At 35.9% G+C, this 15,397-nt stretch overlaps 1 protein-coding gene across 2 annotated transcripts in view; it reads right to left on the bottom strand.

The window, feature by feature from the left end:
* The window catches only part of CACNA2D3 (calcium voltage-gated channel auxiliary subunit alpha2delta 3), a 383,322-nt gene that overhangs the window by 214,142 nt on the left and 153,783 nt on the right, over positions 1-15,397 (bottom strand). For both annotated transcript variants that reach the window (XR_011728222.1, XM_071755835.1), the window contains exon 5: positions 10,697-10,859. Coding sequence is in view for 1 of the 2 variants with exons in the window: in XM_071755835.1 (XP_071611936.1) it covers positions 10,697-10,859 (163 nt within the window). In the remaining variant the exon portion in view is untranslated. The remainder of the gene's footprint in view (positions 1-10,696; positions 10,860-15,397) is intronic.

The raw sequence follows: 15,397 nt of genomic DNA, 5'->3' as shown, positions 1-15,397 counted from the left end.
GTTCAGCTGGTTCAAAACCTCTGAAGCTGGCATTAAAACATATTGAAAACACTGAGCAGATGCACAAATGCATCTCGGGATGAATACATTACAAAACCAGTTATGGATTCTAAACACTGCTCCTTCAGGAATGTGCCAAATAAAAGCTGCAAGAAAGACACCTAGATAAACAAAGCATAGTGTAAAAATGTCCTTGTAAGTTTTTAGCCAAACAATATTTTGAAAGTTTATATTCTAGCCAAGCATACTAATAACTTGACCAGCAGAGCAAGCCTTTTCTCCTCCTCACACAACACAGATCCAAGAAAAATCAAAGAAGCGTCTGTGTTATGTAGCAGGTTGGAGAAACAAATACTGCATTCTAAAATGGTAGACAAAATTAATAAAATGAACCTTTAGATAAACTTCTGATTCTTTGTCAAATGTCAGTCTTCTCTGCTCTGTACTAAACAGAACCTACAATTTTTACATTTGCTATACAACCCTTTAATCAACTTTTTTCGTATACTCAATTCTAAAGGTTTTGGGAAAACCAGAACTATTTTGTTGATTCAAACGGAGTTTACAGTTTAAGAACACTTTTCCAACATAGTTCATGGATAAAATCAGGGCTTTAAAGAAAATCTTTAAATAAAGCAAAATAAACTGGGAAGGAAAAAAAAAACAAACCCACACACACCAAATGAAAGTCCCAATGCATTCCTAGCATACAAGCTCAGTTCCTTAAAAGTCACCTTGTCTTGAATTGTGGAAATTTTTTCATTACTTACACACTAAGAGATACACTGGTTACTTATCCCTATTTGTTACTTTAACTCAATCGCACAACATACCCTGATTACCTGACCATTTTTCCTCAATGAAAGAAATGCAAGAAGAAATTTAGCACTTTAAAAGATAACAAACCAATGATAATGTTCCTTACATTTTTAAAGGTGTAATGCTATGGGAAGAAAAGAAAACATTATGTACACCAGAGACTAATGATGAGCAAAAGCCTCCAAGAAACTCTCTACAGACACAGAAAGTGGAAATAACTACACTCAAAGAATAATTGGGGATATAATACAACAACATGTTTAGTGTACAGTATATATATTTACACACACAAACACACCTTGTATATATAGTGAGTTTTTGTTGCTGGTCTGGATTTTCTTGATAGCATCAAACTTTTCTTCAGGTTATACAGCGATTACTCAGAAAGGGAAGAGCACAAAATTCAGAGCAAGCTTTCTGTCACTTCTTATTCAGATTCTCAGTGTAGAGATTCTTCTGCTATTATGTTTCATTTACTTAATTCTTGAAAAAAAATTGTCTTTATAGTTCACACTCAGTCTCCTGTAATTCAAAGGGTTCATGTGACATTTCTGTTATTGGTCATTCCAGTGTAACATCCCTCAGAGCAAAACAAGTGAGTTGCAGCAAGTGGGGACAATATTCAGTTTGAACATAGAAACCCGAGACATTTTCTAGAGAGGGAGAACATTCTAGACCCACTGTGAACTTACGCTCCTAGAACCTAGGGCAAGAGACCCTGCAGGCACAGAGCCTGCTGACACACATAGCCAAGAAGTGCAGTGCAGGACCATCCTGAGATGCTGATTCCAGGGCTGGAAGTCAGAGCTGAACATCAGCATGGTGGGAAGCAGGAGCTTATGATGACCCTTCCAGAAGGATTCATTATCTGCAATTCCACCCTCTGCAGCAGCCTCTCAATGCTCTCAGTGCCTTTACACTTCCCTGTGTGGGTTACCTGGTACCCAGGCCCAAGTGGACTGGACTAGCAGCATTACAGAGCTGCTGCTTTCAGCACCTCACAGTGAGAGCTATAACAGTGGCTCCACAGCTTCTAATCAGTCATGAGAGAAGTTAATACTTATCAGAGACAATAATGCAGAAAAAGATGAGATAAAAGAGGAGATAGAATAATTTTCTACTATTATAGGCCAATGGTAAACTATTATCACTTCCTTGCCCCTGAAAGAAAGAATAGGAGAGGCACCATGATTAGTAGAGGTCTCTCAGGTCAAAATGCCTCTTCATGTTGTACCTGAGATAGTGTGCATTAATAAACATTCACAAACTCACAGTTTTCAAAAGGCAAAACCCAGCCCCAAGTAACTAAGCAACAGCTGCTGAATGAGGAGTGGTGGAGAGTAGGGCTTTTTAGAGGAAAAACTTCAAGTTACTGTGTAGTCTATATCTGACATCTAGTTGCCATGGTGATGTGGATGTATTAGAAACATACAGATTAGATCCACAGCCAGAGACATCCAAACTAGGATACAAGATAAAGCACAGTACACATCTTGCGTAGTAATGCCAACATTTCCAAAAGGCTCTCTGTTAAAGACAGAGCACTGGAAAAAAAAAAAATTAAAAATAAATCTGTGAAGCTGAAGCCCTTTGCAAGAACAAAGCAGCAGCCTGAGTAGACTGAGAATTGGATCTGAGGCAGAATTTGAGCAAAACCAGATGGAAAAAGTGAAGTCTGTGCACCTTTGTCCAATAGCTACTAAGAGTTAAAACAAAGAAATATAGGAAAATAGAAAATTCTGTGCAACCTTGACTAAATCAGACTAAGAAAGTTCCTTTTAAATTAAACAATGACCAAAGTTAGGAAGGCAGTGCTAACACTATCCTTAAAATGCAAAGACAAACAGTTCAGGGGAAGGATTTCAAAATATAAATACAGTGAGTGGTTCAGGAAAATGTGGGGCCACAACTATTTAAATAATAACTGCAGGATGTTGAATTTTCAGAAGCATAGTCCATAAAATCGTATACGACAGTGACAGACAAGATTGTATTTCTTAATTTCACACCTTGAAGGAAAAGGGTTTTACATATCTGCTAGCTGCAGATTATAATCTTTCTGCATCACTTGAGAAATGATTTTTTTTGGTTCTAATGCTCTAGAAAATAGGTAATCTCAATTTTGACAGCCACTTGGAAGGCTTTGATAGGAAAGTATGACTGAACGATATTCATAGCTCTTTTTAAGTATCAAATTGAAAAAAACCTCACTTAATCAAAAAATGGTTGTGCTTCATCATGTTTCAATATCTTTTAGAGAAGGCTCTATTACATGCAGATTTTTTTCCTATGCAAGCAAAACTTTTGATTAGAGTCTGCATTTATTGACTTGTAGTGCATAAACTCATCTTTAAGCACACAGTGAAAATCATGCAATAGAAATTACATTTGACACAGGTGATATTCTTTACCAGTCTCTAAATTTTTTAAGCAAAACTTAAAGATAATTTGTGAAGTCTAAGTTTTACTTTTGCAATGTTTCCAGCATTCAAGAAGTAAACATGGTAAGCAGAAAATCAAGACTAGACCTGATGCTTTTCTTACTAAAGACACAGAGTTCAGATTTATTAAAAGATGTATTGCATTCATGCTGCTTTTAAATAATTTCTTAAAGTATTAGATGGAGGGAGGGAGGCAACTTCAAGAAAAGATAGCATCTTGCAATACAACAAGGGGTAATGGTTTATAATAAACAAGGGTAGATACAGACTAGCTATAAAGAAGAAATTTTTTACAATGAGAGTGGTGAAACACTGGAACACATTGCCCAGAGAGGCAGGAGATGCCCCATCCCTGGAAATATTCATGGTCAGGTTGAACAGGGCTCTAAGCAGCCTGACCCAGCTGCTAAGGTCACCCCTTAGCAACTGGAGGGGTGATTACTGTAGATGACATTTAAAGTCCCTTCCAACCCAAACTGTTCTATGATTTGATGATCTACAACCCAGCAAATTATATGAGAGTACACAAATAATTAATTGCCAACTTTCCACAGTCATAGTAACAATAATAATAACACAAAGTTTTAAGTCATATGATAAAATCCATCCTTTCAACAGTCAGTAATAGGTGACAAGGGAGACAGAGGCACAAGAGACATTACACATGTCATTAACAAAGTTATAAGAGATTATTATTTCTACCTAAGAGTATTGCAAACTCAAAAGAAAATACCTAAGCAAATATGCAAAGTCACAGAAGACTGCTAAATATGGGCTTTCAACATGGAAAGCAACTGCATTGCAAAAATGATGAGAGCAATAATAAAAATGGAATTTAAATTCATAGAAAACCAGGATATTTATAGACTCCCTGTCTCTGAAATGAGTGGAGTCCAAATATACTTCAAGACTCACAAGACACTTTTTAGTCACTTCTTTTATGTATTTACTCAGGGCAATCACTGTTACTGAGTCAAAACAGTTGCTAACACTTGCATGTATTTCAAAACAAGTGGCATGGATTTAGTCTCAGTGTGGTATCAATTTAAGGAAAAATTAATTTAGACAATTATTAATGAATACTTCTTTATCTCTTAACATATTATTGATTTTTTTTAAATTGTATTTTACATTCATGAAATATTTTTTAAAATGCGGATGACACAGCTTGAGACTCTCGGTAACATATTGTGTGCCTTATGTTTGTAAGTTGACTTGACATAAACCATATCTCCTGTTGACAGAAATGCTTGAAAATATTCATGGACTTCAGCATCCATCACAGCAAAAACTCTGCAGTTAGAGAAAGCACTGATAAAATCCCTTCCTGTACTTTAAAAACAGCAGAACAGCAGCTATGCCATAGTGTGAGGATAGAAAGACCAGACGGAAGACAGTCAGACAGACGTCTCTAAGTTTAAATTTATATTAGTGCTTTTATTTTTCAAAGGAGCAGATTAGATCTTGGACTCTATAACACTGATCTTTTTTTTTGTTTGTTTTTTTCTATCTTGGTTCTTCTGCTTTACCAGTAAAGACACAGCAAGATCTTGCACTAAGATTGCTACTTCATTATCGAAATATACCTGGATAGATAGCTGACAACCTGCAGTCCTTTGCTACCTTTTTCTTTTTTTCTCTTTTGTTTTCTTAACGTGTCAAACAAAAAGAATCTGGGGAAATTAGTTTTTCACCTGGCCAGCAGACCCCTCCAGCTTCCTTAAAAAAGATCTTCACTGTAAAATACTTCTATTTCCTAATGTAATACAGAACCAGATCAAATGATGTAAAAACATAGAAGTAATTTACTAAGATACCTGCCAATTTATGACAGCAGAGATTTTAGGAGCTTACCAGTCTCTAGGCTGCTGATAGGTATTTAGCCCAAACCAACTGATAATTTAAAAAATCCTTCCTAGTGCCCAAAGAGCAACTAGCAGAATGCACATATCATAGTTCAATGTCAGGGGTAGGAAAGAGGGAACTGTTATTAAGCAGAGATTTTTAAAAGTCAGTTCCTATTATTTGATTTAAACCATATTGCTCACCTGTTCCCTTCTCAAATACAGTACAGTAGGGAATGAAGACCAATTACAAATTCACAAACACAAGACTGTGACCTCAAAATGAATTTCCAAATCATGGGGCAGTACTAGGAAACATAACTTGCTTGATGAAACAAAGGATGGGAAAATTCAGTCTTTTATACTGGTAGACACTATGAAATGTCAGACAAAGTTGTAAGAAAATGCTGAGAGAAATGTATTCAGTATAAATAACAGCAACATTAAAAAGAGCTCTGTGCTAAAAAGTTCGTGTGACTTTCTTAATTTAGAACGTACGCGTAAAAGGAAAAAATTGAAACATGGTTGAATAGTATAAGCCCCATTCTCCATCATAAATGAAAGCTGGAAAGTAACTTTCTAGTCCCAACACTTTTGAGGAAATTTTATGCTTTATTTTGACATATCATTATTAAAATCTGTCATTCATTCTAACATATATTCTTCTCTCTGCACAGAGCACACTGCCTCTCCAAAGCAGTCCATCAGCTTTCAGATGGGGCAATTATTGATATCAAGTTTCTAAAAAAGGAAAATGCATTTTAGTAACTATCTGCATGTGCCCAGACATGGTATTTTAATTCAACTTGAACAAAAAGGAGAAAAGCAGAAAGGTGCTTCTTAGCCCCTTTCTGAACCAGAAAGCCATTTATGGAAGATAGTTATTATTGTAGACTTTACTGTATGAAGTCATTAATATGGTCCTTTTATGCATTACCCACCAAACCCTGCTTTTCCACACACCAATCAACATTGCACCTTGGGCATTTCAAAGACTAAACAATTCTTTTCACAAAGGCTTCCAAGAGTAGACACTTAAAAAATAATGTTAAAAATAATTTGAACGGACATCACTGGAAAATAAAGTAGGAAGAAATTTCTCTAAAACTGAGTCTGTTCAGAACAAGACTATTCATTTGTACCAGCATGGTGCTCCTGCTTGTGTGCACATCAGATGACTGGCACTTAACTATTTATGCTATATTCATGGAAGCAGAGGTTTCAGCCTCCCCACACAGCACAGTAGTTCAGAACTTTTACATTTTGTGACCAGGAAAATCAACAGAACACAACTGTTCATGGGGAGATGCATGAACCCAGTGCTGTGCTGGGGAGCACTGGATTGTTGAGCCAGGTCTAAATCTCTCCTATGATCACAGAGTTTAACATGAGAAACTGTGCCTCAGGCTATACAATGGAATCCCACTGGAAACAAACCACGGGAAAACCAGCAAGCACTGATAGTGGCAGACAGAAAGTATCAGGGCTCTCCAAAGCTGTATGGCTCATGCTGTAAAAATGGAAGGCAGCGTAGAGCTACAATCTATCTCTGGATAGGAAGCAAAACAGAGACATTAACATTATGCTGTACTTTAACAGATTAATTTTTTTCTGATACAGGAGTTGACAACTTAGTTGAGAACTGTGGTGACAAAACTGTCATGCACCCATTATATAAAATATTCCATAGTCCAGTGAATCATACATAGATGTCAACATCCTTTGAGGTAAGAACTGACTGCGCAAGCCTCCACTGTGCAGAATAGATGTGCCTATATTTTTTCCCCCTGACATTTACCAGTGATGAAAACAAAAATACATTTGAAATTATAAAGGGCATTTAGACTGAAAATCTATTATTTATCTGGGAGGAAGTTTGGGCTCTTTCCTCAATGACTTTTAACAAATACAAAATCTCTGAATAACTAAGTCTTGCAAAGCCGTAGGATGTATTTAATTCCACTGTCAGCTGTGTTAATAGGATGAAGGTTTATCCTCTAGGAAATATTCCTCCATTATAAAACTCAGCAAGTAAACCAAGATTATATATATAGTAAACTAGAAATGACAACAAAGGAAAAAACTCCCATTAGTTTAAATCAACTTTAAGCCTACCTCCTTTCTATCGCCAAGAGCGATAGAAAGATAGATATTTTTCTTTTCTCTCTCTTTTTTTTTTTTTTTTAAAGACAAAATCAGACTTGTTGCTCAAGCTGCATCTGACCTGATCCCAGTAGAGAGAGAATCCTCTTTCCCCATTCCCTTTATATTCCCAATCCCCTTTCCTCTACCTGTCTTGACACGTCTACCTCCCCCCACGATCTCTCTGACATCACTGTCCAGAGCTGGTAGATAAATTCACATACAGATACCTTTCACCTAGTTCTGTCAAAATGATCCTATTTTTAAATACTGCGCTAGGAAAAAATGCTGATGTGATGCCTAATACCAGGATGTGATGTGATTCCCAGTTTTGGGAAGAGCTAACAGGACAGCTTGTGGGAGCTGCTTTGAGTGGGACAGTAACACCCAGCAAGCACAAGTGGCAGAGAACAGTAATTTCTTAGCCCCCAATAAACTGCATCTGATTTCCTATACCCAGTTGCCTTGAGACCCTTCACAACTTATTTATAGGTAATTCATCTCAAAAAAATAAAAGACAGAAAGCCTTGTCATAATACTAAGCACAAAGGAGATGAAGCAAGAACTAGGTCATAAAGAAAATGGAGTAAAATTAAGAGAAAGTGTTTTCAGGTAAGCATAAGAAAAAAAATGTAATGAGAAAACGAATGCTACGTGCAGTTCTCCAAGTGTCAATATCAGCCCAAATGGGAACAAATCACATAGTGTAAGGATAAAATTAATCAGGTTTACCTAAGAGTTACTACAAAACTAGGCCTGAAAAGCCACATTCTTTCTAATATGAAAAAAAAGTAACTTTTTTCCTCCCTTTTTTTTAACTCTGTGAATAACCCTACATATTCACCCTGCTTTCTGTCAGAAATCTCTACTCAGTTGGTAATTGTTAATTACCAAATTTGTGGATGGAAGAACGAGCTACCAGTTGCTAAGACAGTTATCACAGAACATCTAAATCTTAATTATTTATTCATTTTTTGAAGTGTAATGCCTTGCAAATTCTTTGGCTATAGGCAACGCATGCACTTTGTGCTTAAAGAAAAAATACACTGACAGATTTAGAACCGTGACAAGTGCTTAAACATTTCAAAAGCAAAACATGATCATAAGAAGTTATTTATAGGAAAAATGAGGGAGACCAAATGTTCAGCAGTTCCAATTGACCACCAGCCTTGCTGTGAAGCAGCCTAGAGCTGAGAGACAACTCAGCATTGACAGATAAGCACTTGTGAAATGCAATCATTCCACTTTTTTTTTTTTTCTGAATTCCTTCCATATACCAAGAGTTAGGAATGCCAAAATAGTGTTTTCTGAGCCCAATTTGCTTTAAATTCCCAAGATCCATAACTTTTCTATCTTTAACATTAATATAAGTGCACTGTAAGATATGGAGAGACTCTGGGATGACCGTGTGCAGGAGAGAGGAATGAAACATGTAAGAGCACATCAATAACCAGACCAGGAAAAAACTTAGAATTAGCTTACAAATAAAAAGTTCATATTTCTATGCTGACTTGAGAGTCCTGTGTTTATACCTTCAGTTATCACATTTGCCTGTTTTCAGCTGTGAGTTTGGGCTGCAGTTTTGCCTAGTAATTCAATAAAATAAAACATAACCTGGAAACAAACAACAGCATTTTCTGGAGAAATGGTGCTGTGCAGACAGTTGTAAACCTATCAGTATCTACTGCCTCTACCCTCAGGCTAGGATTTAATTAACTTGTTATCACCACCCCTCTGCATTACAGAACTGAAGAAATGGGCAACAAAAAATATAAGTATGCAGGCAAGGCCTCTTCTTGGCAGGAGTAACATTTCCAGACAGGAGGATGCTATCATGTCCATGTGTAAGGAAAACATCAGTAACAAACCAGATTTCAGCAGTTGGAATACATTTAAATTAAAAAATGTTTTTCTGCAGCTCCATAAAGTGATGATTTTGGCTGGCTTGAGTTAGACAAAGTGGAAACTGGAATCACCACAGAGCTCTATCTTCCCCATCTCTACAGACAACCACTGTATTAGAGGCCACACCAAGATGCAAAAAGCCCTTTGGCCTTTAACTGTTAATTAATCAGCATATAAATATGTATTCTACACATACCAGTGCTACAGATCATGTAGCTGCAGGTCCCTTAGTTTTACTGCTCTCACTGACTACTCAGGTTAGTTTGCTTCTGCAGAATAACAAGATTGCTTGAACTCCATCTCTCTTTGCAATCATACTTTTTTTCCTTTGCTCCTTAGCCATTCTGGAATTAATGAACTTATAGACAAGCTCAGTTATATGAGAATTCACACTTGCACCAAGAAACATGGCTTGATGGCTTTAGAAGCTTTAAGCATTTTCCAGATCTTTTCAAAATATACATTATTAATTATTTCTTGACTTTTCAAATACTCTCTAGGAAGCTTTATTATCTTGTAATCCCTAATTTGAGGCACTCCTGTATGATTTGTGACTTTTAAAGATTCCCAAGGCTGTATCATAACTTGGAAGAGAAGCTGTCATATCAATTCCTTCCTCTTACCAGTCCAACCTACCTGAATTAATTCTCCCTCCACTTGTGATTAGCACAATATCCTTGCATGAATTACCACAGCTGCTAGCCTGGAAACTATTTTTAGCTCTCTTTTAGTATAGGTAAATCAAGGAAGAGAAACCACATAATGAGATTTGGCAGCTCTCTACAAAGCAGTGGATACACTGTGGACATTGTTCAGAAACTTTGGTACTTTCCTTCTTGATTTTTCTTTTATTACTGCTTCAGAAAAATAAATAGATGGGTGATGCATAAGCACAGTAAAATTACAAAGTTCTGCCACCTGCGGGTGGCAAATGGAAAATGAGCAAACACATAACCTGAGCTCAGTTTGCATTCTCAATTTTTAGATCCGAATCCATCACTCTTAATATCTAATGTAGGCAATTTCTTAGTGCTATGTGCTACCCAGCACCTATGACAAATAATCACAAGAGTAGAAATAATACCAGCAGCTGTGTATATAGTCATATAGCTACAATTGTTCCCAGAAGCTTGAGAGCATAAATCCAATAAAATGTTCCCTCTTTGCAGCCACCCTGTATCTTTTAAAGACACGTCTAGCTTTAGCAAAAGCAGGATGTAACTTGTGACAATGGGATCTGTTCAACTGATTTGAAGATTCCAAATAATTCATAAAAATAACCATATTCTATGGCAGAATTCATGCAAGCATAATGTGCAAATTGTGGACCACATTAAATTGCTAAATTGACACAGGAAAATAAAAAAGAAAAAAAAAGGTATCACAAAGGTGTCATACTTGGACCATTCTTCCACTGAAATTTCAGTTTAATTGCAAACTGGAAAAAAGACATAATATAAACTTTATCAACAGCTTAATTTTAAAAGCTATGTTAAAATAATGTTCAGCCTGTGGAATGATGAAATAAACCAGCTCTTTTCTTACCCTTGTTGTACATATTGGTTGGTACTTGGACATCACTCAGACTGATGTTCACAGGCAAGTTGTTGAAGTGGTCATTTGGCACTAGAATGAACTCCTTCCCCAGCTCCAGATAGTTTCCTTCTTCATCTCGTTCATTTATGAGCACAGCATTGAAGTATTCATACTGCAACAGAAACCCATATTATTCAGAATCCACATTCAGCATCAAAACATTTTAATATTTTAGCATTTATATATCAGTCCATTAATTAACATTTACATGTATCTCTATCTAGAATAGATGATGATATTTTTTTATCATCTCAGATTCCCTCTACACTCCTAACACAAGTGCATCTCTGAAAACAGATTTATCAATACATTTCAGCAAAATCCCATATTACCAGAGAACTCTGGCAGCCCTGGAAATGTTGAAGGCAGCTCAGCAAACATCCTGAATGTTAAAAATGTACACCCTATTTTTAGTACAAATCTCTCTAGATTTAAATAATTCCCTGGGTAATTATTTAATTATCATCACTCTGTTTAGCTTCTTTCTGACAGTTCAAGAACTGCCACCAGTTCTGAACTTAGGCTGTGACAAAGTAAAAGTGTTTCATGTCACAGGAATATTAACTAAATATTGCTGCTTACCCAGTGTGCACTGACTGACATATTCTAAAGAAAAATATTTGCTTTGTGATTTGTTTTACAAATGCACATGATAGTAGGTTTCCTAAAATTACCCATACTTTAATTTAATATGGACATAGAAACTTAGCAGTGATTTGTTTTTAACAAGAAATTATTGTTTACCTCTTTAGGATTCCTAGTCTATTCCTTTAGTCTATTTTGTATAGACATATAACCAGATAAGCAACAGCAATTTAGAAAAAAATATTTATTGCAACCTAGGGAAATTCTATCAAGTTTTGAAGGAGTGAACAAAGAGTGAAGAGTGCTTTTTAGCCTCTGAGACAACCTTAACTCTTGGCAGCAGTACACGATGTGTTTCGTTATTGAAAGAGACCAGAGTTTAGTCTGAGAAAATGAGAAAAACCTCATTAATTATGATTTTCTATTCCATTTGAAAGTAAATCATTAGAAACAATATTTAGGTATAAATCTATGAAGTCATAGATGATATCCATCTACACAACCTGTATAAGGATAAGTGTAAATATATTATACCATTTACAAAGCTAAATCAGACCAACAAGTACAAAAACATTACAGATTTTTCATAAGCACTCTTTCCCAGTGTGATATACAGCACATTCTACTAAACAAGAACAAGTTAAAAATTTTACTATCTATAAACTTCCAATTTAAGGCTTGAAATTTAACCAGTATCTTAAATGAAGGCTGACTTGAAAAGCAGCTTTCCATATCCTACTCTTTTAGCTTTCAGTTTCTCAGAATGTCCAACCTATTGTTTGCATTTTAGATGAAAGCAGAATACAAAAGAAGTCACTGTATTTTAGATAGATTTTAAGAACTATCTGTGTATGACAGAAATATTCAAAGTCAGTGTTGCACACACAATTAATTACACATAACAAAGATTAAGACACCAATATTTGAAAATCAGTTTCACTGAAATTAATCTGACATGATTAAACATTTGATCTTATTTTACTTTAATTGGTTTATACTGAGATGAACCAAATAATCTGCTGCATATATTGCATGAATATATATAGCTATTGAATCCTAAGGCTCTGGAAAAAACTCCAAAGTAGTATTTTTTTGGGTTTTGTTGTTGGTGGGTTGGGTTTTTTTTTTCCTTCAGGAGCCACAGGTAAAGAAAAGAGTAGAGATACAATTTCTCTAAAGCTGTAATTTAATTAATTCAAAAAATTATTAGAATTATCTAACACAGATGCTGCCCTTCTCTCCACCATTTGGGGTATGTCACTGCTATAAATTTGATTCTTCTCGTACCAGAATCAAAAGGATGAGGAAACACGATCATGTCCAAGAAATACCAGTTCTCATTCTATTTGGGAGAAACCTCCTCCAGCTCTGCTTATTATTCGGGTTTATCATGGATCATTAACTGCACTGCATGCCTGCTGCCCACATGTGACAACAGCTTTTTCAGTTTCCCCTTTCTGCAAAAGCCAGAGACAGATGGCAGAAGACTTAAAAGCCCAATTCGTATTTCCGATCCCCGTAAGAAATAGAATATTCCTTACAACATTAAGCCATGCACTAATGACTGTTGTTAAATGCAATTCTACTCAAATTCCAAGCAAGGAAGAAGTAAGCCCTTTGGCTTTTCCATGATATATTAGATAGTAACTAACTCTGGAAGAAAGGCTGATATTACATCCCCTAGGAGTACAGTGATAAGTAAAATTATATATTTCATGCTTCTTTTTGGTCAACAACCTCTCTCTTCACACCCACAGGACAGCTAAGTTCCAGCAGGATAAGGACAGTTGTTTCATCTGGTTTCCAAACCAGTTTTCTTGTCCATAAAGACACTGCTACAACTCAGACAACTGCTACAGCTCAGACACTTTGTTGCTTCCATGACACTTCTCAGCTTTATAAACCTCATCTGATCATCACACAGAAATAAAAAGGGCTTTAGGTTTTTTAATTATTATTAAAAACCACTATTGAAAGCATTCACAAAAGTTATATTTAAATATTACACTTTAAGTAAAAGGTGAATACACTTGGGGATAAAAGATTCTGTACTAACATACATAAGCAATATGCTGTTATCTTTTACCTCAGAACTTTGTATCTACAGTAAATTCAGATTCAGAATTTATGATGTCAAGAATGTGAATTTAGCCAGCCGATAGGTTTTATAATATTTTTAAATGGTAGAAAAAATGGACAAATGTCAAATACGAATGTCAGAACTTACATCACCTCTAAAAGAAAGAGGTGGCTTATTCAGTAGCTTATTTCCTTTTCTAAAGGAGTTAATTAGTAGACATTGCCTTTGATCATGTCCTAGCAGTAGCAAGGCTAGCCAAGTATTAAAATCTGCTATATTCTAAATAAATTAAACCACTCATTACACAATTAAGGGTATTTAGGACTGATTGTTTCTTTGGTTGATTTAGTATTCACTCATCTATTGGTCTGAGTCTGTATTTTCTCTTTTCAGATCTATGATTTATGTGGAGTTTTTTTAAAAGCAAACTGTAGCATAAAGTAGTCTTTACAGTATCATAGATAATTAATACTTTCCTGTTTTGTTTCTTTCTGTTTGATTTCTTTGTGGTTTTGTTCTGTTTGTTGTGGGTTTTTTTAGAAGCCTACGAAACTGATGCACTTAATATAGTCCTATGAGTTCTAACGATTAAATATCAAGTAATGTACATAGCTAAAAAATACTACTGAAAAAGATCAACATTTAAGCAGAGTTGTTACACAGTGGCTTCTTTTAGGCACTTTCTTTCCAAGAAAATTAAGTGAAAGCTGAAAGGTGATAGATCAAAAATCAAAAATTAGAGAGGACAAAAAAAAAGTAAATCCATCTGGCATTTTGACACCGCATTCAAGACAATGCCCATGGGAAAGAGGATAAAGACCTGTTTGCTGACAACACAAATACTCCACCTGCTAAGCTCTAAAAGAAAATTACTTCAATTTAATCTTCTCAATGAAGGTCAATTTTTGATGTAACCTCAACTAGGTCAGTTCTTAGTGTGCCGAATACATGTCAAAAAGTTATTAGTCTAATAAATAACAAAATAATTATCCAAGCTGGGAGCATAGCCAGGCTCTACCACAACTGTGCCATCGGGTGAGTTTACACTAACCTTGCATCTAGACTTGCACGGTGAGCAATGAACTGGAGAGAAAGGATTCAAAGGAAATCTCATTCATGTAATCTGCAATATGGATCTCAAGATCTAAACATGAACTTCTATCCTTTTGTGCATTTCTATTTGCCAAAGTAAACAAATTGTAGTTTTTTGTTTGTGCATTCCTTAGCACCACCTGCATCACATTTGATAAACCATTTTAAAAGCTCACACTGCACCATAATGAAGAGTTGAAGCAAAGCCATAAAACCTGGGGACAAATAGGAATCTCAGCTTTCATTTGATACAAGTATTTTACCCATGTAAAGGGGTAAAATGGAAAGAAAGAAAGTCTTCCCAGTGGCAAGGAGTGCTTGCCATGCTGGTCAAAACTGATCAGTAATACTGAACAAAACACAGACTGAGCCATTCTGCCTCAGCAAGGAGCTGACCATATCTGAGACTTCCCAAAGAATGATACTGCTAACAGTCTGCAGAACCCTGGGCTTCTCTGACATGCTGGTATAATCCAAGTAGACAGAGACTTATAGGGCTGTAGGAAATTGACCACAAAATTGTTTTACAGGTTCATTCAGGCTGAGTAGCACAAGTGAGCTTTGTTGTAATACAGCACACGGTAGCCCCAGCCACAATAGAAGAGAACGTGCTCTACCTTCCCTTAGAGGTCAGCAGCCACAGCCACACATTATTGATGATAAACACTTATTCATTCAAAAGGTATTACAGAAAAATTGTGGGTAAGTGCAAGGCTTGTGGCATGCAATGAGAACCACAGGGGGAGACTGCAGGGGAGAACTAAGCTGCAAGGCAAGAAGAAAAATTGGAAACTGTCTGCTCCAGTTTAGTCACTTACTTTGGCATAATGTTTGAACTAAACAAGCACCTTGATTAAAAGTGTACTTTGCTAAGACAAGACATCAATAATTTA

The sequence above is a fragment of the Heliangelus exortis genome, chromosome 12, assembly GCF_036169615.1.
Source record: "Heliangelus exortis chromosome 12, bHelExo1.hap1, whole genome shotgun sequence".
In the NCBI taxonomy this organism is placed as follows: Eukaryota; Metazoa; Chordata; class Aves; order Apodiformes; family Trochilidae; genus Heliangelus; species Heliangelus exortis.
Note: the sequence above shows the minus strand (reverse complement) of the source record. Positions and strands in the feature narration are given on the sequence as shown.